Source organism: Eurypyga helias, unplaced genomic scaffold (genome assembly GCF_000690775.1).
Source record: "Eurypyga helias isolate BGI_N326 unplaced genomic scaffold, ASM69077v1 scaffold12520, whole genome shotgun sequence".
Lineage (NCBI taxonomy): Eukaryota > Metazoa > Chordata > Aves > Eurypygiformes > Eurypygidae > Eurypyga > Eurypyga helias.
The window spans coordinates 8,905-28,879 of record NW_010226608.1 but is presented as its reverse complement, the minus strand read 5'-3'; the positions used below and the strand labels follow the sequence as shown (position 1 = coordinate 28,879).

Sequence of the window (19,975 nt, the reverse complement as noted above, 5' to 3'; positions counted from 1 at the left end):
TGAGAAACAAAACTGATGTTGAAATCAATCATCTCTCGGCGATGAAATCTGCTAGTGATCTAACTGCAGCATGAAACTGGTCCATTAGTTAGGATTTTCTCCATGTGACTGAACAGAACATGGTAAACAGAGTGCAGGGAAGAATCCTCCGGTAAGGCAGCACTACAGCACATCAAATGGGGTCCTGTCCCCTTCCACCATCTCTGCACAAGGTTGGAGTAAAAGCTTACTATGCTAGGGTAGTATTTAGAAATAATAAATAGGATTTCACAAATAAGACACCACAAATGCAATACATTTAAAGAAGTGAAGAATTTAAGATGTCTACTGCTGTAATGTCTACCACAAAACTACCTACGAGGTACTACTGCTACAGAGACCAGAGGGCACAAAATATTCCCGTTGATGTTTCAAGCGTTAAACAGTGTCTGATTTTCTAACTCCAGACTGCAATTGCACCTTGACAGAAAAACAACCCTGTGTTCCCAATTTTCATATGCAGTAAATTTCTGAATCACTGCTTGGTCATGTAGATAGCGTTAAATACAGTGTATTTTATTTCATGCCCAGCTTTAATATACTGCTTTCCTCGCACACTATTTGTTCTAATTTCTCACTATAACCATGGTAACTTGTAAGCCTTTCATATTGGCATTATGAGCAATGCATGGAGGCTACATTATGAGACAAGCCCATATGTAATGGTGTTACCATGGAAACACTTACCCACACACTAGCAGACAAAGTACACACTGTCAGACAAAGAAGCAGAAAAGAAGGGGAAAAATTAAGACAGAACCAACTGTGAAAATAATTATCCATAGAAAACACAACCAAAAGTTCACTGGCCAGCACCGGAAGGGCTAATGAGATGAAGAGAGGAACAAACCTTGGCTAGACTGGCTGTGAAGAGTACACATTCAAAGAGCTCTCCCATCCTCTGAAGAAATTCATCCACATGTGGTCGTTTCAATACATAAACCTGGAATGACAACAACTATTTAGGTCAAATGGTGTTTAAAGTAAAAGGAAAAAAACCCCACCCCAAAAGACTCCTGTAATCCTAACACTCGAAGAAACAAAAGTTAACACGGAAGCAGCTCAAATGAAATGCTGAAAGGAAAAAAAGTGCACAAGCTAAAAGTAGACATCCAATAATGAGAAATTTGAATGCATGGGCTGCCAAGACCCACGCTGATTATGCAATTGCAAATACTGTGCATCATCTGGAGTGATCCTTCTTAAAAAAAAACACAAAACAACCCACCCTCATTAAAGGCAAAGAGAAACAGTAGGGCTTCTCAAGAAGTGAGGATTCAGATCTCTCAACCAAAACGATTTTGGTGCTCATGTCTTCAGTCCTGAAGAGCTTTACAGAAGGAATAAATCTGATGAAACCTCTATGATGACAGGAATTGCACAACAGGGAACTGTTTTCTTCCTGTGGCTAATTCTTTCATTTTTTAAATTCCAGGCGTTAAGTACCGTGTCTCGCTAGGGACAGTTACCAGTCATCCGGCTCTGCGGAGAGCTTTCACCAAAAATCTTCACAGCACCATGCAAAACGCGTGGCAATTGCCGCTTTCAAAATTCGGTGGCAAAGTCTCCAAAGTCTTCTCCTGTGACCTCGCCACAGAGATGGGAAATACTCAGCACCTCTCTCCTCTTGGGCAGCTCGGCTTCAGCAATGCTACACTGCCTTTGGCACTGGCAACTGTACAGGGAAGCTTGGCTGCCTACTGTCAACAACCTGATTAACAGATATTAGAGCTCTCTTCAGAGCAAGGATGAAGATTTTAGTTCACAGAAAATAGCAGGATAACATAACTGCTGCTCAGAAGTAGTTCACAATATACTGGGAAGCTGAAGAGGGGAGTCTGCTTGAAAAATATTTTTCTATCTTGTTTTCACTGAGATAAAAAGTTTCAGAGAAAACACTGGCAGCATTTTATCTTCTTCCTTTGGCAAATAATCCTTAATACTGGAAGTTTCAAGTGAAGAAGTCTGGCATATAACTGAATTCAAGACAAACTGCAAGAGTGATGCAATTTCAGGAATTTCTTTCTTTGATATGTAGAACTAGATTAACTGTATGTATTTTACTAGATTCATATTAATAAAGAGGTAAAAAACCGTAAGGTGCACACAGAAAACGGGTGAAGGAGAAAAGTATGGAAATTCCAGCTTGAACTGAAGTGTAACAATTAATGCCTTTAGTAAAAGAAGAGCGAGTTGTGTAATAGAGACTTGAAATTGAAAACCTAAATTTGAAAGCAAAGTTTTATTAGAAACAGTTATGATGGAGCTGTACCTAATAAGCAAAACTGAAACGTTAATTACTTTTCCACCTTACATCACAGCATGAAGACATGATCTGCTCTAAGTTATTTCAATCAAGTTTAACTAAACCACTTCTAGCCCCTCAAATTCAAGCAATACTTGATTTAAACACTGACACAGATAGTTTGTAACCCAGATTTTGGGCTTTTTTCCCCCTTCAATACTCACAGCAGCACTTAACCAATCAATTAAAAATATGTGACATGTTCTGAATTAAAGCCAGTTAACAGATGCACTTCAACACTACCCTCGTTCCAGGTAACTCCAGCAAGGTTTCCTGTATTTCACTAGGCATAAACCAAGTAATTTCCTCTGCTATAACAATGCAATTAACTTTTCATTTAAATCTTCCCCCACAAAGTTAAACTGTAGTATTTCCTTTCCAAATTATATCTGCAATTTTTTAAAGACACAGGTAGAAAGACAGTTCCAGTCCCTCTGTGTTTGGGCATCCAGGAAAAGACGACCCAACTTGTCAGGTAAAAGAGGAAAAATAGCAAGATGCAAGCCACTCCTTAACTCCACAGCTCCTAAGAAGTTCTTAATTCTTTAGCCTTAAATAATATTCCTACACTTACTTCTGAGGGCACAAAAGGGACACACTGAGGTTTTAAAGTTGTTCTTGGATAATTAGTGCTGGAATCTAGTACTAGCTTCCCCTTTAAAACCCAGTGTTTTCAGCCACAGCAAAAGAAGTCTCCTTTTTGCTCTACCATCCCTATCTGTGTCTGTCGCTGAAGTATTTCCTCTTGGAAGATAATTACAAACTCCACGCCAAGGATATGAACTTTGCTGCTTGCATCATAACCCACCTCCTCCACGAGGAGCCATACAGCGATTCGACCCAGCAGCTACAGGCCGAGACCTCCCTAACCACAGGCTCGTGGACAGGAGCGGGCTTATAAAGCACGGATTTGCAATATGCGCTCTTTCAGCAATCTGTAGGTCTCCCAACACCACAATCAGTCAGTATTATCTATGAGTACAGAACATTTTTAAGTTGTATTGTCTCCCTTCTGCAGTTTAGGCCTCCTGATCCACCCCAGAGCACCCTCAACCTCCTCTATTTGAGCTTTTCTTGCTGTTCTGCCTTGAATCTTACCTACTGGGCTCTGGCCAACAGATTGCTCCTCATGTTAAATGCCTTCTTAATAATAAATTTATTATTAATCTTCCATCTAATAATTTAATAATTAGGATAAGGTCTCACCAAATTCTTCCCTTAATTCTTTCCCTCTCTAAAAAAAAGGCCCAGCTCCTTCACCTCCCCCTCCTCCAGCCCCTTTTCTTTTAAACAACAGTTTTTTTTTCAGAACAACGCATTTTAACACTCTGTATGGTTATTCCCCTTGAAGTTTTTTTTGAGAAGTCCCACTTAGATCCTGGAAGCAACTGTACACGTACTGGTATCCTGGGCTACAAAATCTCTTTGGTTTAGTTCACATAAAAAGCTTTCTTCAGCTGACAGTGCAGCTCTTTTCTCCTCTTCCTCCTCATTTGGAATTTTTTCCCCCTTTACTTTGTTAGCGGCTGGACTTGCATCTCAATGCTGCATGGTTATTTGTGGCTTGGCTTTTTCCTCCGCTGCCTGATGTCTTCAGTTTAAGTCTCTAGACTAACTGGCTCCTGGCATTTTTCTCAGATTTATATACTGTCTTCAGGGCATTAAGATACCCACCAGTTTTTCTGTATTGTATGCTCACTAATTTCTTCCTTATCACAGCAAGGATTTAGAAGAAAACAGTCTTTTTATTTTAAATGAACCCTAGGCTTAAAATTTTGAGGCACAAATCAGGCATTAGGCATGTTTTCACAGGATTCTGTACTTAGAGCTGCTAATGGCAGAACACAAGTAATTATTTTTAATTCCCTTCAAGCCTTTGGTATTTCCACATACATTTTCTATACCTCAAAGCAGTATTTGTAAACGAAAAGAGAAACCCTGCTTAATTGTAATCAATTAAATAGGACACAAAGAATCACCTTTCAAAACCAGTTTTACAACAATGAAATCTTCAAGTAATGATGAAGAAATCTGCCTGTGACAACTCAAGCTCCTGTATCTCCTGTTTTGGGAGCTGGGTGCATCTTCGGAACACAACACGCGTCCTTGTGCCCCATCTTGCTGGTTCACACAGTTGTGGCTGCCTCCCAGTGCAAGTAACCAAGAATAGGCCAGCTAGAATGGATACAGCCTATCCTGGATTACTTGAACCAGGCCACAGCCTTCTGTAAGAAAACCAATGAATTCTGTCCTTTATAGGAAGGAAGTTTATTATTCGAACAGTGTTTTCCCCCACCGATAAAAATCATGTTGTACATTACATTCACAGTATACACGCCAAACAGTGCTTTAGCTTCCCAACAATTACAAATAAGTGATTGTTAAACTGAATTTTAAAAAAACCCAAACACTTAAAACCTCATTTTAACCGCTTAATAAATCAAATTCACGACTGAAATTCCAAATAACACCAAACCAATTTCTTCCTGGCTGCCCTCTTTGCTCTGCCACCCACAGTAAGGCACAAAAGCACTGCAAGTCAATTTGGATAAAAGACAAAGAATCACCATAGCCAAAAAATATTCACTTATTGAGGATTAAAGCTATATTTAATCCACAGTTTCTCATCTGGGGGTTGCGTCTGCTCTGCAGCAGTTAAATGGGAAGCAAGCTCCAAAGGAGAGGACGCGCTCTTGCAGAAGTCAGTTCAAGGGTACCAAACAGGTTGAACATCTCCAGCCTCTCCTTCCATCCTCAATAAAGTTCCCCTAAAGCACACTCTCCACTGCAACACATTTCGCTGGGCTTCCCCAGTTGCTCACTTACAATTTGGTAGAGGAGGGGACCAGCTCTGATTTCCTTTTGTTCAGAGAACCAGAGAGAGATGAGGGAACTGGCCAGAAGAGTGTCAGCTTGCATCAGAACTGCCCTTTTGTATCCGTGCCACCGTTTCCAACACAAAGCGTGGGATTCATCTCCTGTAAGTTTAGCTGCCCTGTAGACGGGCGCAGTCTCTGCAGGCATCTAACGACCCGTAACAGAAGGAAAGAGAGGTACCTCCAGACATGAGTTATTTTCTTGTGAAATAAAATGACAAATCCTTTCTAAAGATAAGGTAAATTAAGAGAGAGAAAAAGATGGGAGAGGGACAAAGGGTGTTCAGCTATTTTTTAATCTAGGGAAGCTGATTTACCCGAACCCCCTTTAACATGATGATTTGAATTGTCCTCCCTACAGAAGAACAAGAGTCTCTCAGTCCTCTGGATTATAAATGACATAAGGGAAAATAAACTCCCCAAACTCGACAGCCTTTTTTGAATACCTCTCCTGCACAAGAAAAAAATTAAAACATTTACCATGAACAAGATAAGGTGTTGTTAGATAGGTCAGTCTCTAAGCACACCCTTCCAAGCACACAGCAATTGAATTTGGCACAGTTTGGATATTTGGTATATGAGATCTGAAGAATCTTGTATAATTCCGATTTTCTTTCTGACTGGGCACTTCTGCAATGGAGCTCTCCATTTGTTTTCCATGGGGTCCTGCCTAAGGCAGGGTTCATGTACAACAATACTCTGTCAGACCACCTCTTGCTTGAGAAGATAGCAGGCTTACTGGTAGAGAAGGTAGGGATACACACTACGGACAACACAGTTCCACAACACTTCACATATCCTGTGATATTTTAAACAGGAAGTATTACCCAGTGCCAATGATTAATCTTTGAGTATATAAACTGCTGAAGAAAATGGACAAGTTTTATACAGATGACGAATTCTGACAGATAACAAAAATTGTTGACGCTGGTTCGTTTATGCTGTAAGTGAATAGAAAATGAGAGGTTTGAAGTGGGAACTGGTTGTCAAAGCTCTACAGCCAGTGTTAATAATGCACGTCAGAGTAAGCCACAAGGTCTGCTTTTGTCCTTTAGATCATCACAGTTTTAAAACAAACAAGATTTTGCTGGATGTCAGTACATTACTTTGCCTGTAGAAGTATTAAAAACACAGGAATCCAAGACTGTGTTCTGCATAAGGTAGGAATTACCTTTATTTCAAGGATCCCAAATTTCTTACAATTAACTTCATTTCTACCACCCAAGGGCAACTGCGATATTTACCTATTTTAGCAATTAAGAACTTGAAATACAAATGGGTTAAGCAATTTCCTTGAAAATTATGCAGTCTCCAGCAAAGCACTGTCAGAGAATAACTTCACTGGCCCTTCTGCCAAGAACATCCTTCCTCCTGTTCATGTTCAGAGTATGCACAAACCCTGCCCCTCCGACCGGTTCCTTGTTGTGTCGCCCCCCCACCGCCCTGTATGCAGTCACCTCTTGAGTGCCTAACTGCGTTACAGCTGGTGAAGAATCAGAAACTTTGCAGCAGAGAATGGAAAAGCAACAGGCTGCTGAAGTGCCTGACTGCAAAGCCCAAATAATCTTTTACTGGGTTTTGTTTCAAGATGCAAATCCATTATCTTGACAAGCTAAGTGATCACAATCCTAAACCACTCAAATTTGTTAGACAACCTATTTTATTCCCTTTAAAAAGCATTCCGGGAAATTTTAGGAGAGAAAACTTCTGTGTTAAGCACCAAACACAACTAAAGCCCACATCAAATGAGGACTGACAATATCAGAATACAAACATCCCAAAACATCACTTAGGTGTTTTAAACATTCTGCTCTGGTGAACATTACAGGTTTAATTACTATAGATATCGAATTTTTCTACATAAAACAGGCATGGTATAAAAACTATCACAGCAACTATCACTTTAAAACACATTTCAACTCACTGCTATTTCTTGATTATTCTAAGAGTGACAATTACACAGATTCACAGAGTGGAAGGGATTGGAAGGGACCTCTAGAGATCATCTAGTCCAACCCCCCTGCCAAAGCAGGATCCCCTAGAGTAGATCACACAGGAACAAGTCCAGGGGCTTTGGAAAGTCCCCAGGGAAGGAGATTCCACCCCCTCTCTGGGCAGCCTGTTCAGTGCTCTGTCACCCTCACATTACATGGATCGTTTTCCTAACAGCAAATCAAATGAAACCATGAACTAATTTTATGATCTATCAATTGTTCCAAGATCAAACTGCAAACCTATCTGTCCAAGTAAAAATAATCCACATAAAAGACAACATTTCAAAAATTCAAGTATTTAAAATCTCCATTAAATCACATCCAAGGAAGATGTGCAACTCAATCACTGCAGTACTACAATGACCAACAGAAGATGTTTCAAACGATCTGCACGATACATGAATCAGAAAGGCTCAGCTTTACATTTACCAGTATAACCCGTCTCCAGAAGAACTTTAATGTCTGTCTGAAGAGGAAAATTTACAGCACTGTAATTCATTTCATTCAACGTTTTCAGAAATGACTACTGATTAAAGACACCAAGCTAAGATACATGAAGGGGACTGATTTTCAAATTATGAGTATTTTGCATTTACTGAAAACCATTTCACAGACTCTTAAGTGAAGTTCTGAAAGAATAAGACATAAAAATTAGTCTCCTTGCAATTTTGTCCAGACCTTTTAAAGATGCTGAAGTGTATAAAAAGTCCTATCAGAGGAACTTAAAATTACTTATAGGAAGAAAAGGGGACAGAACTTACAACACAGATTGCCACAAAAACTTGAAAAAATATCTGTTCTTCCTCAATACTTTCACAAAGCTTTGCCCATATGAACTACCATCAGTCATTAAAGCCAACTAATGTCCTGTTTGTCTGTGCAGGGAATCAGAAAGGCAGCATTTGAGCAGTTTTCTCTGGTCCTAGCAATGTTTGAAAACCAATCCTTAGAACATTTCCTGTTTGAAATTGTTTTAAAATTGAAAGAGTCAAGTATTGAGGCCCTGAGAGAGATATTCCGGAGAACTGAAAAAGTTAAACCCAAGACTTATTAGCTAGACTTCTCAAACCACATCAAACAGGGATGACTGTCTGGATGACACATTCCAGAGTACACAGCTGCTGTATTTCGCAGAAGGACAAGTTATTCCATGTAAAGCAGCAAATGGAGAAAGGTAATGCTCTAGGACAGTGAGGATCGTTCCACTACTAGAACAACGCTGAAGGAACAACAGCGCTTACCTGATGTATGGTTCCATCAATCTCAACAGGAACGATGAAATCAGCATTGCTAATTGGCTAGAAAGAATGACAAGAAAATAAATCAATATTAAAAATAAGATCATTAGAAGGAAAATTCTGGAGGCTTAAAAGCAAAGAGTACTTATTTCCCAGGAACAAGGGAATAACCATTACTGATTACACAAAACCACTTTGCATATGTGCCCTTTACACACGCAAGTCAGGAGCGTTACGCTGCCATATTCACCAGATACTGTTTGAAGCTTAAAAAGCTGAGGGAAGTGCAATGTAACATGCTTCACTGCTTGAATAATCTCTGCTGTGAGGACTAAAATCTACTTGGATAACTCTTTCATGAAGTCTGTGTGGCGTATGACAAAGAAATTCAGCTATGTGCTTCATACATTCTGCTGTAGGTCATCAATTAGTAATTAAAGACAGTGGTAAAGGTAATACCTAAAGGTTTTATTTAAATCAGGACCTGCAGCAAGACTGAAGTCGTACAGTGAAATGACTCTCAAGATGTGATACCTCGAGAACACGCTATACCAGTCAAATTAATCATGTAAAACTGCATTTTAATTCAGAAGGGAAGAGCAGGCACACTCTGTCCAAGCCCTTGAATCCATTTTTCACTACCCTGTTGAAGACAACTTACTTCTTAAGACTTATTGCGAAAAACTGTTGGTCAAGTAAAATTACTTTAGAAAGCAGAAAAGTGACCTTGCAGACAGCTGAAGAGCACACAGTCTAATTTTGGCCAGGCAGTAGTGGTAGCTGGGGAACGCACTGCTAACAATGTTTACTAGTTGAAATGGACATCAAACTTGGCAGAATCCCTTGGTATGGCTCATGCATTACATCCCTGATTAAAAAAAAAAAATCATGTACACATGCCTGGGTGAGTTACACACTTCAGCCGATGATCTGCGGCTGGGAAATGGCTGAGACAGAGCTGACAAACACAGCTTTAACAGGACTGATTAACAGGCAATATGCTTCATGGGTAAGAGCCTAAAACCAAGGCTGGGAGTAGTTTGGTTGGTAACTGGTATGGGATTACTAAGGCTGGAAAACGTCCTCACTCAGCTCTATCAGACCTGCACAGACTTTCCGACCTCATTTTCTGGATCAGCCAACAGACTGATCTCAAGTAACACCGAGGAGGTGTCTCTGAAGAGTTTGCAAGGCTAGAAACAGCCTTCAGATCCATTCGGGGGGTGGGGAAGAAAGCAGAGAAGCAGCCAAGGTAAAGAGGCTGAGAAGCAGATTACAAACCAGTGAGCCTGAACAGGTGCTCTGTGAAAAATGGTAGGAAAAAGAATCCCACATTATTAACCTGACAGCATCACTTTGATCCCATTCCCTGGAAAAAACAGATTGTAATTGAGACCCCACCTGGAGTTCTGTGTCCAGCTGTGGAGCCCTCAACATTAGAAGGATATAGACCAGTTGGAGCGAGTCCAGAGGAGGCCACGAAGATGCTCAGAGGGCTGGAGCACCTCTGCTGTGGGGACAGGCTGAGAGAGTTGGGCTTGTTCAGCCTGGAGAAGAGAAGGCTCCGGGGAGACCTTATAGCACCTTCCAGTACCTGAAGGGGCTACAAGGAAGCTGGGGGGGACTTTTTACAAGGGCCTGTAGTGACAGGACAAGGGGTAATGGGTGTAAATTGAAAATGGGGAGGTTTAGATTGGATATCAGGAAGAAGTTCCTCCTGGAGAGGGTGGGGAGGCCCTGGCACAGGCTGCCCAGAGCAGCTGTGGATGCCCCACCCCTGGAAGTGTCCAAGGCCAGGCTGGATGAGGCTGGGAGCAACCTGGTCTAGTGGAAGGTGTCCCTGCCCGTGGCAGGGGGGTTGGAACTGGGTGATCTTTAAGGTCCCTTCCAAACTACATGATTCCATGTTTCTATGATTCTATAATGCAGCCTTTTAAAGTAATTCCACTGTGAAATGACCTTTCTGTGAGGAGAGCAAAATGACCGTAAGAATTTATACGGAGGGCAGCACTCTCTCCGCAGCAAAGTAATGAGGAAGATGGTTTGATCTGATGTCTGCAAGTGCTGTGTCAGGGAGCAGATGAGAATCTACTCATCCTGATCAGTACTGGCAACTAAACCTCCAGAGCAGCTGATGCTGGAAACTCCATCCTATGATGACCACTGTGCTAGCTTGATCTGAAGAATACCTCAAATACCCACAGATACAATTGAGATTATTTCTTTTTACCTTGGAAATTTCTTGATGTCAACTATCTTCCCTCTTTCTGCTTCTGAAAAAGAGGAGAGGCTCCCATCTGCTACCTGCATGAAGCCCCTCAAAGACTCGGCAGCATCTCTAACAGCCACAAAACAGGTACACAAAAATGTTCTGAAGCTTCACCTTAAAAGAAACCCACATGAACTGTCAATAAGACTCAGCCACCAAAGTTTTCAAGTGGATGCCAGCTCTGTGCATCCTTTGGAGAGACTTGCACGCACTTGAAGAACTTATTTATGCATGACTCCCTTAAGCAAGATAAATACTCTGTAGCAGCAGAAAAAGAACAGGTCACTGCAGGCTGCCAAGGATTTGAAGCCCACTGATAAAAATAGAGCTATTACTAATTTTTCTGAACAGGAGGAACACCGACCAGACATCACAGAATCACAGGATGGTTTGGGTTGGAAGGGACCTGCAAGATCATCTAGTTCCAACCCTGTGAAAAGAATGCATTCTGTTCAGATAACCTAGTTTTTTCTAACAAAACCCCCTCACCCCTAGACTTTGTAACACTAACAAAACTACCCTTGGCTACCTATCTGCTTCCCTCGCTTGTACCTCAGGCACTACGTAGCTTTCTTGTTGGCACAAGTGGTAAGGAGGATGCTGTGGACCGGGGTTCTGTTCTTTGTCACGATGGGAAGACAGGAGAAAAGTTCATTGGATAAAGGTTTCTGGGGCTGCAGATGTGAAGCACGTACACACCTTGAGTGGGAACCGCAGAGAGAGCATGAAAGAAGACAATGTATTTCCACTGAAAATCTTTACTTCAGTCAGAACTGTTTCTATTTAATAAAAAGCTTCAGAGTTTTAAATGTTTTAAGACTTTTACAGCCAGTTTTGAATATGACTACATTCCAGACTTCCATGTGGTTTAATTCATTTTATACAAAACCATGTTTACATCTCCTTGATTTAATAATTTATGATTTTTGCTTCTATTATTGTTTTATGATGGGAATGATAACTATAATGTCTATCTATTCCTTTTTTATGCTTGCCAAAGCACCCCAAACTTTATTCCTTTAATATGCACTTCACATGAAAGGTTAGTACCTCCTTAAAGCTTCACAAATATGCAGGGGCATAAAAAGCCAAGAATTACCCTCCTTCAGATGTTGCTGCTTTCATGAAAGAGCACTTTAAATACCCTCTCTGGTTGCGTTTAAAAAAAAGTTATCTGCATTTGAAATATGAAGCCTATTTCATAACAGAATTATGAATTCTAAAACATTGGGTGTTTTAAATAAAGCCTTTTGTACTAAAAATCACAAATTTATGTATGCTTTTAAGTGGGGACCTGCCTGGTAGAGCAGACATGTTTTAGTGGGGGAAAAAAACAACACCCCCCCCAAAACCAAAAAAAAAAACCCCGACAACTAAAAGAAATGGCAAAAGTAACTGCTTATTCAGGCAAAGCAGTGCACATATAGGTGTTAAAACCCCTGGTCTTCTGGAAATCCATCGTGTTTTTGAGGAATACAACGGCCTCACCTCAGCTGAAGTATCACCCTTTATGAAACGAAACCCAAACACACCTCTGGACAGTGCCAGCCCTTCAACAACTAACCCCATTTCCTCCCAAACTTGGTTTTCTCTTACATTCTCCCATCACAGGGCTTCACATCACAATAATGCCATCTCAGCAGAAATGCTGTGCTTTAAATATATGCCACGCTGCAAAAATGCCAATGTTCACCTAACGCTACTTCACAAAGGACCAGTTTTCTCTGCCTCGCACAAAACATTATTCAGCGTTCGAGACTAAGTAGAATAACCTTTTGATTTTTCTTAAATATCTATTTAACCTCATTTAAATACCATTAAATGTCATTTGAATAAATGGGATGATTAAAACGAGCTCACTAAGAAAGGGCTGTGCAATAAAAGCAAACCTGAATCCTACAAGGATTTACACGATGTCAACCATTAAACATGCATTTCTTGAAAATGGTTGAAATTATTAATAACCACCTTAACTGAATCTTTTTTCCCGAAACCCAGAAAAACCACAGTACAAAGTTACCCACAGCACTCCGAATACAAACTTTTATTTTTACATTTCAGTTATTTTAATGTAAATTTAGACTTTTAAATTCAGCCTTCCCTTCCTATTTTTGACTCTCGTTTAATTAGGAAGGCATGGTCCCTCCCTTCCCAATCCAGCTGTATTTCTAGTCCCCCTTGAAGAATTCTCAAGTGCAAGTTCAGTCTGGGTATGGAAGACAAGGATCTGGCACTGAGGTTAAGAGGTTCCTCTATGCCACCACAAATTGTTATATACCATTATACACAATAAAGACAGAGAAGAATGCCAGTTTCAGTTTGAGGCACAGGAATACTTGTTCTACAATCTCCATATAAGGTCTTCTTTAAGTCAACAAAGACAGGCTGTTGCCAAATTCTAACCACAGCATGAATTATGGTTTGCATATTTAAATGCTGGCAACTAAATATCGCAGGATTAAAATGCTGAGTGTATGCTAGCAGTGAAAAATGGCGTGCAATCAAAACCAGAAGACTATCAAGTTGGTGGTAACCCTAGCTTGCTACTAGTAAGGTAACATACTACTGATTCTTATAAATTCTCCAATATCAAAGTAGAAAACTAGAAGATGCTTTATTGTGTTGGACATTTGCTAGTCAGAAATACTACCAGCACTCTGAGACAGTTTAGGCTATTTGTATTTCTGAATTCTCCTATTCTAACTTTAGCTTTGCTTAAACAATAGCAAAATACCACTACTTCCACGGCATGCTGAATTCTGAAGGGTTATAAAAGTTGCTTCTACAAGATGACTGACTCACCAGCAACAGCTAAATGCTATTTTCTTTCCTGTTGTGAAAGCTAAATACTTAAAAATACTTACCATGATCATGACAGCAGCCTGACGCAGAAAGCAATCTTCTCTGGCATACACCACAGCAAACACTGGGGCCCCAAATCTACTGTCTTAAGGACCATCTACCTAACATAATGCTGTGCGGAATTTCCATGCTCCTAGACTAACGCTGGCATCACCTAAGCACCAAAACCAAAACTGTATTTGCAGAGCAACAGGTTTTGTACCGTTAAGATACAGGTCCTTGTTGGAATAGTCACCATTTAAAGCCGTAAGTCAATAACCATTCCAGGCCTTGCTGCAGTCGCACGACTCCCTCAGATCAAAAACCAGCATTGTCTGTGTTAGTCCCCTTGCAGCAAAGTTAGGATGAATAATCACAGGAGGAACAATTAGAACTCCCAGGCATCCTGGGAGAGCCTGTAAGACTAGTTAATGTGTTAAGAGGCTTAACAGTCCCTACAACATTCACGGACAGATTCAAGTTGCAAGAGATCACTACGGAATTTACTTACCTTAAATGAACTGTGCACTAACGTTTCATCTAAATCAATGACCACACACTTCTTCCCGTAGTCTGATGCTGTCAGTTCTGGCAGGAGGTATTTAGCTGGTGGCTAAAAACAAAAAGAAAAGAGGAAGACAACAACAACAACAAAGTCAAACCTCTATTGAAGGGGCACTCTTCTGCCAACATCACTATTCTAGCAGTTACTGGGAACTGAAATACATGACTCGAAGTTGCATGTTTTTATGGGCTCGTTGCAAGTACATGTATAGAAATTAATGGCTCATGCAATATCCATACAGGCTTTTTTTTTTTTAAAATACTTCTTTTAATGAGAGACTTCAGAACTATCTCCAAAGCACTGGAAATGAAAATGGTGAAACACCACCACTAGCTCAGAAATAACAGGGCAAAATAGGACATTTGATACAATGATATTTTTTTCCCCGTGACCCTCCTAACACCTCGGTTTTGGATGCTGCTGTTATCCTGTTCACAGTCATTGCCATTTCCAGCCAGATCACACTGATGGACAGTTACACAAATCATTATTTCCATTTGCTGTGAAAGATGCTAAAGTGGAGAAACCAATCCCGAAGGAAGACAGCATTACTAATTTTATCTTCCAGGACATGTCTCCACTTTAATTTTTACCACTTGTGAGGGTGCTGACCGTGAGCTTTCACGGGAATGACGTTCCCAAGCAAGGCGTTAAAACTGCAGTAAGGAAAGCCTTCCTAAACCAGGCTCTTCTACAGTACACTGCCCTTGCTGAAAATGGTGCCAATTGCATGAGCGATGCAGACAGTCACACTGCCTTCCGATCGCTCATTCCCCACCTGAACATCCCAATCTGCAATACAGTGAGTTACTTTAGACTTTGGTACTGGATACTTCCTCAAGTAACAGAAATGAGACAGAACGCTTCCATTTGGAGCTGAAACACTGCTGCCACTCCCTGCAAGAGGGGGTTTTTGGATGAAGGAAAAGGACTAGCTTTATAGAAAAGTGTCAATATGGAGAAGCTCCAGACTGAGAGGAAATTAAAGTAGTGAAGAATGGGATACAGAACTCTAACATCATTCTCTGGCTATCTTTTTATCTGCTCAAAGTTGCTCTGGTAAGGATGCATCTATCATGCTTTTGTTCTTTTCAATAGCCTTTCTCAGAGGTGCTTGCAGAGATCCGAGTCCACCCCTTTGCCAAGAGCAAGTGACAGTGAGTGTGACACCCTATGCTCACGCTGCAGCAGCAAGCACAGGCTCTTCATTCACCACTGACTGATTTCAGACGTAAGATCTTGTTTAATTGAAATAAATAACAAATGAGATTCTGGACTTAAATAAAAGTGTCTTTAGCTAAAGTGTAAGTTATTGGGTGGATTTTCAGGAGTGCACACTGAAACTGATTTAGTACCTTACAATTAACATCAACAACAGTTTCTTACAGGTACCAAAATGGAAGCTGTGTTGCTCACAGGCCACCTGTCTTAACACGTTTTCTCTCAGCACCCATCTAAATGACCTCCAAGAAAACACAACTGCTGCTTAATGCCTGCAAAGTACACATCCATCACAGTAACCTAACCGGGATGAAATCTATAGGGCACCCTTTCCAGGTTGTGGACAGCCCCATGCACACAGCGCTGCCACAACTGATGGAGCTCTACCTCTGCTTGTTTACAACTAGGACCAGATCTAAAGAATTTTGGTTTCTCCTTCCTATTTTGAAGTCTAAAAGGTATTTAGGCATCAATTTTTTATAGTAAGAAAGATCCAGACTTGAAACCTGAATGGACTCAAAGCTTATTGAAAGAAAAATCAAACCCATTTAAAGACAATAATCTTCAGAACCCATGTTCTGATACTGATTTCTTGTCTTTGAAGAAGAGAAAAAGGTTGGAACATCCAAGGAAACCTTAAGCATACTTCTATCTTTTCCAACAGTTCAGTTCATTTTTGTACTCTTAAGACTGTTAGTATTTAAGTCTGAATTTTTGACTAAATTAATCTGCACAAGCCGTTCAAAGCCACAATTTCTTCCGCTGAGACAAGGCTTTTCAAACTGAAAATATCCATATATATGAAAAATATATGGAAAAATATCTTCCTTTATATAAGATACGCATATGAAAAATAGGAGCATTGTCGTATCACAGAAAATTTTTGGGTTTTATCTGAAAACTAATACACCTCTCATCAAGAAAAGGATGGGCATACACCAAAGACTACAAAATGAGACAACCTTAAACTCTGAGAACCCGAATTCCTTGACTGCATGGTGAGAGACAGCCTGTTCCCATCCTCCTCATCCACCTGCAGCTCTGCTTTCTCACAAGCTGGGAGAGGAACAAGCTTACCTGCCGTCTACACAGAGACGCTGGTTACTGCTAGAGTTTCTCTCCCTTTTCAGTACTGCCTTAGGACATAATGTGCAATTGTTGACCTAACTTTATCTAACAACACTAGACCTCAAGGTTTTTCCTGAGGAAAGTCTCCCACTAGGTCACACCGACCTTCCTACAAGCTTCGGCTTCTTGAATTCAATTTGATCCTGTTTCAAATACATCTGGTCAACAGTCTGCACATTTGAAGATTAGAAAAACCCAATTTTCCATTTCAAAACCTGTACTTCTGTTACTCTCAACTTTGGAAACACATTTGCCACCTGGTATTCTAACACCGGATAGGGACAAGGAAAACTACTTTGAAGCCAAAGGCACTACAAGTTGCGAGACTGCTAAATGTCTGGTGTAGGACTTGGAGCAAGGATGACATTTCGGAGGCTTTAGGAACTTCAAGGATTTGTACTTAGGGTATCAGACCATTTGTTTTGCCATGCAAGTTTTCTAATCTGAAGTAATTTCCATGTGCCATGAGTAGCAAAGCTTTTAGGCAGAAACAAGCATTACTGAGTATTGTATTTTAATTTCCTCACTAATGGAGACATATCCAAGAAGAGTTCTAATTATCAGATTTCCATCATAGTTAATAACAAATAGTTATGGATCTCCGGTAATTTCTTTTTTTCAAATTTAGTAGCTTTAAAGATATCCAAGATGAGTAAGAGTATTTAATTGTGGCTAACAGCAACTCCTATTTACTATGTCATACTCTAAGAAAGACTGCAGACTTCCACAGAACTCAGCAGAAAAATAACATGTGGTATCTCAGCACTGCAAGTCCTAGCTTGGTCTTCAATTCCAACAAGACACAGACTGTATACAAGTTAAAGCTTTTAAACTAGTCACTGTTTGGGATTTATGCATTCCAGCCAGGTCTCATGGCTGATCAGCTTAACAGACCTTGTAGTGAAACGACTGCTGCACTGCTTCAGTCCCGTGGAAATAGTATATTCCCTAAGAAAAAAAAAAAAAAAAGGGGGTGGTGGTGGCAAGAGAACAGGACTTTTGGTTGAAGCATAAACAGCCAGTCAACACAAACCTTTCAGAAATTTACTGCATAAAACAATCATAAAACTTTCTTCCCTGTAGGCCCGTATTTCCCACAGACAAGTATCAGAATTAATAGGCCTTTTTGCGTACTGGAAATGTTGTCTGGCCTAAGTGCAGCACATTAACTTGCTCTTCATGTTCCCTTCAGTTCACACTTTTGCTTGCACACGACACAGCTAACAGCTTCTCCCAGCGGTTACGCACAGAAATACTCTAACAGAAATGATACACTTCAATACAGCTGCCAAAAGGTGCTGCACCTCCTGTCATGAAACAGGCCGTTCACAACACTTGTAACAAGAAATTGCCTAAATGTAGGTGAGGACAAGTGAAAAAACAATATCCCAGTGCTATGATTTAACTTCTGCATGGATTCTGTGACACACTTTTGGTACCTCAATACTGGGATTTTAAATTGAGCAGAAGAAATGGACACTCCAACTCATCTTAAGCAGGCGCACGTGTATGGCTTTGTATTCCCTTTTACTTTTTTGTTCAAAAGAATGGAAACAAGTGCTGATATTGCTATGGGTCTACTCTGACTTCTCTATGATACTCCTTTCCAAACAAAGCTGAAAAAAAAAAAAATCCATGAAAGCACAGCATCCTGAGCCACACTGAATATATTCGAAGTCAGGTCTATCACGTGTCAGCTGGTATTGTTTTTTCTAATTTTCTGTCTGTTTCAGCCCTAAAACCAAATAATTTTGCAGTATTGGGGGGGGAGGGGGGAAATCAATTAAGCTGCTGTTTAATCTATGCCTTATCTGGAAATAGTTCCAGGATAGAGATGCAAACAGGATAAAATGTATCTTCACAAAAAACCCAAGTCACACTTGTTAATATTTTTGGAAGAACCTAACTTGAAGCTGGAATGTTTCTTGCTTAGCAGTTTTCTCTATCAATAACCAGGTGAAAATTCGTATTAATTGAAGTTTTCAAATTAAGTGCAATTAATACAGGAAAAAAAAAAATCTGATTGAGCGGAAGAGACATTGATTTGCACATCTGTCCATAAAGCAAGGGAAGTTTTCAAACAGGTGACTTCCGCAGACTGCCAGATATTATACATGCGTGATAAAGCTCCAGGAAACCTCGTATTTTGACTGGAGGCTTCAACTTTAAAGTTTAATGAGTGCGGAGAGGGCAGTGCTCTTTTCAGAGTCACTAAGGAATTCTCTAAACACTTGAAGTGATTACATTTGCAACGAGCTCTATAAAAAGTAAATGTCCAACTTAATGGTGACCAAGCTCACCCTGTGTCTGTTTAGATTTTTCTCCTGGTATGCACAATACATACAGTTCCAAGAGCCTACTTCTCATCCCTGACCCTATATAGCACAGCATCAGGAATTTCTGCCTTAATGGGTCTTAAACACAGGGTTAAGGGTTGTCTCAGAGCGAACCTCTGGGCTCCAGCGCTCAGGACAAACAGCCCTCATAAGAGCGGCAAAAAGAACCACTTTCTATTAGAAAAATATCTAAAATCAGCGTTGCATCTTTGTTCCTACCACTCCGTATGCAGCTCACTCATGTCTTTATTTAGACTATTACGTACTAATGCTCGCTGGCTTCTGTCTGACAGCCAGCAGTACTCTGATCCTCAGAGAGTAAATGTCACACGACCGCCCGCGGCCGATGGTTGCTTGACAACACTTGCATGTCCTGCTGCAAGAAGGCATCAGATGGCACCGGAGAAGAGGAATGAGTGTGTTTAAAGTCACCTGCTCACTGAGAACTCTACGTCACGACTGCAAAGATAAGCTCGTTCTACTGCCTTATTAAAGTGCTGGGAATACAGGTCAGCAAAATCACAGTTGCGCTAAAAAAGATAATTAAAAAAAATAGTAAGACTCTTCTTGAATCCTTCATTCTCCTACTGGTACCCAGAGCACTGCTCTAACATTGCAAAAACAGTGTTCTAGCAAACAATTTCATTTCAGTTTGTACCTGACAAGGCTGTACTCGTTGTTTCAAAATTTGGTGCTGTTTGAATTCTTAGTTCATTAATACCTACACTCACTGTTCGGCAGAATTTTATTCCGGGTCAGAGCAGAGCCAGAGCATGTTCACATTCAAATAACTACTAGCAGAGCAACTACAATCACCAAACAGAATCTGGCAGGTATGTAGAAGTAATTTAGAAATCAGTATTTTCATACATCTGAAGTTTTCTCTTCCAGGACTTGCATGGCTACACATTACATGCATGTATGTGTGTGTACACATACACACACGGACACAAAGTTATGCACGAGCCAGATTAGAAGTAGTTTCGTATTAGAAATAATAGGTAAGCAATAAAGAGTCATTTCTAACAGTTCTTATGTCCAAGAAAAAGTGGTGAAGGAGGGCAGCCATCTGCAGAGTTAGTGACCTCCTGACACTGCGGCACTGCAGCATGGACAGGGCTCCTATTGGAGGTCTTGTAATGTTGGGCTGCATGAGAAGGAAG

At 40.5% G+C, this 19,975-nt stretch overlaps 1 protein-coding gene across 1 annotated transcript in view; it reads right to left on the bottom strand.

Moving 5' to 3' along the window:
- LOC104511247 (CTD small phosphatase-like protein) overlaps positions 1–19,975 on the bottom strand; it is a 31,223-nt gene that overhangs the window by 3,186 nt on the left and 8,062 nt on the right. Inside the window, exons 3-6 of the mRNA XM_010153783.1 lie at positions 17,371–17,424; positions 14,074–14,175; positions 8,456–8,512; positions 890–982 (exon numbers count right to left, since the gene is read on the bottom strand). Of these exons, the coding sequence (XP_010152085.1) occupies positions 890–982; positions 8,456–8,512; positions 14,074–14,175; positions 17,371–17,424 (306 nt within the window). The remainder of the gene's footprint in view (positions 1–889; positions 983–8,455; positions 8,513–14,073; positions 14,176–17,370; positions 17,425–19,975) is intronic.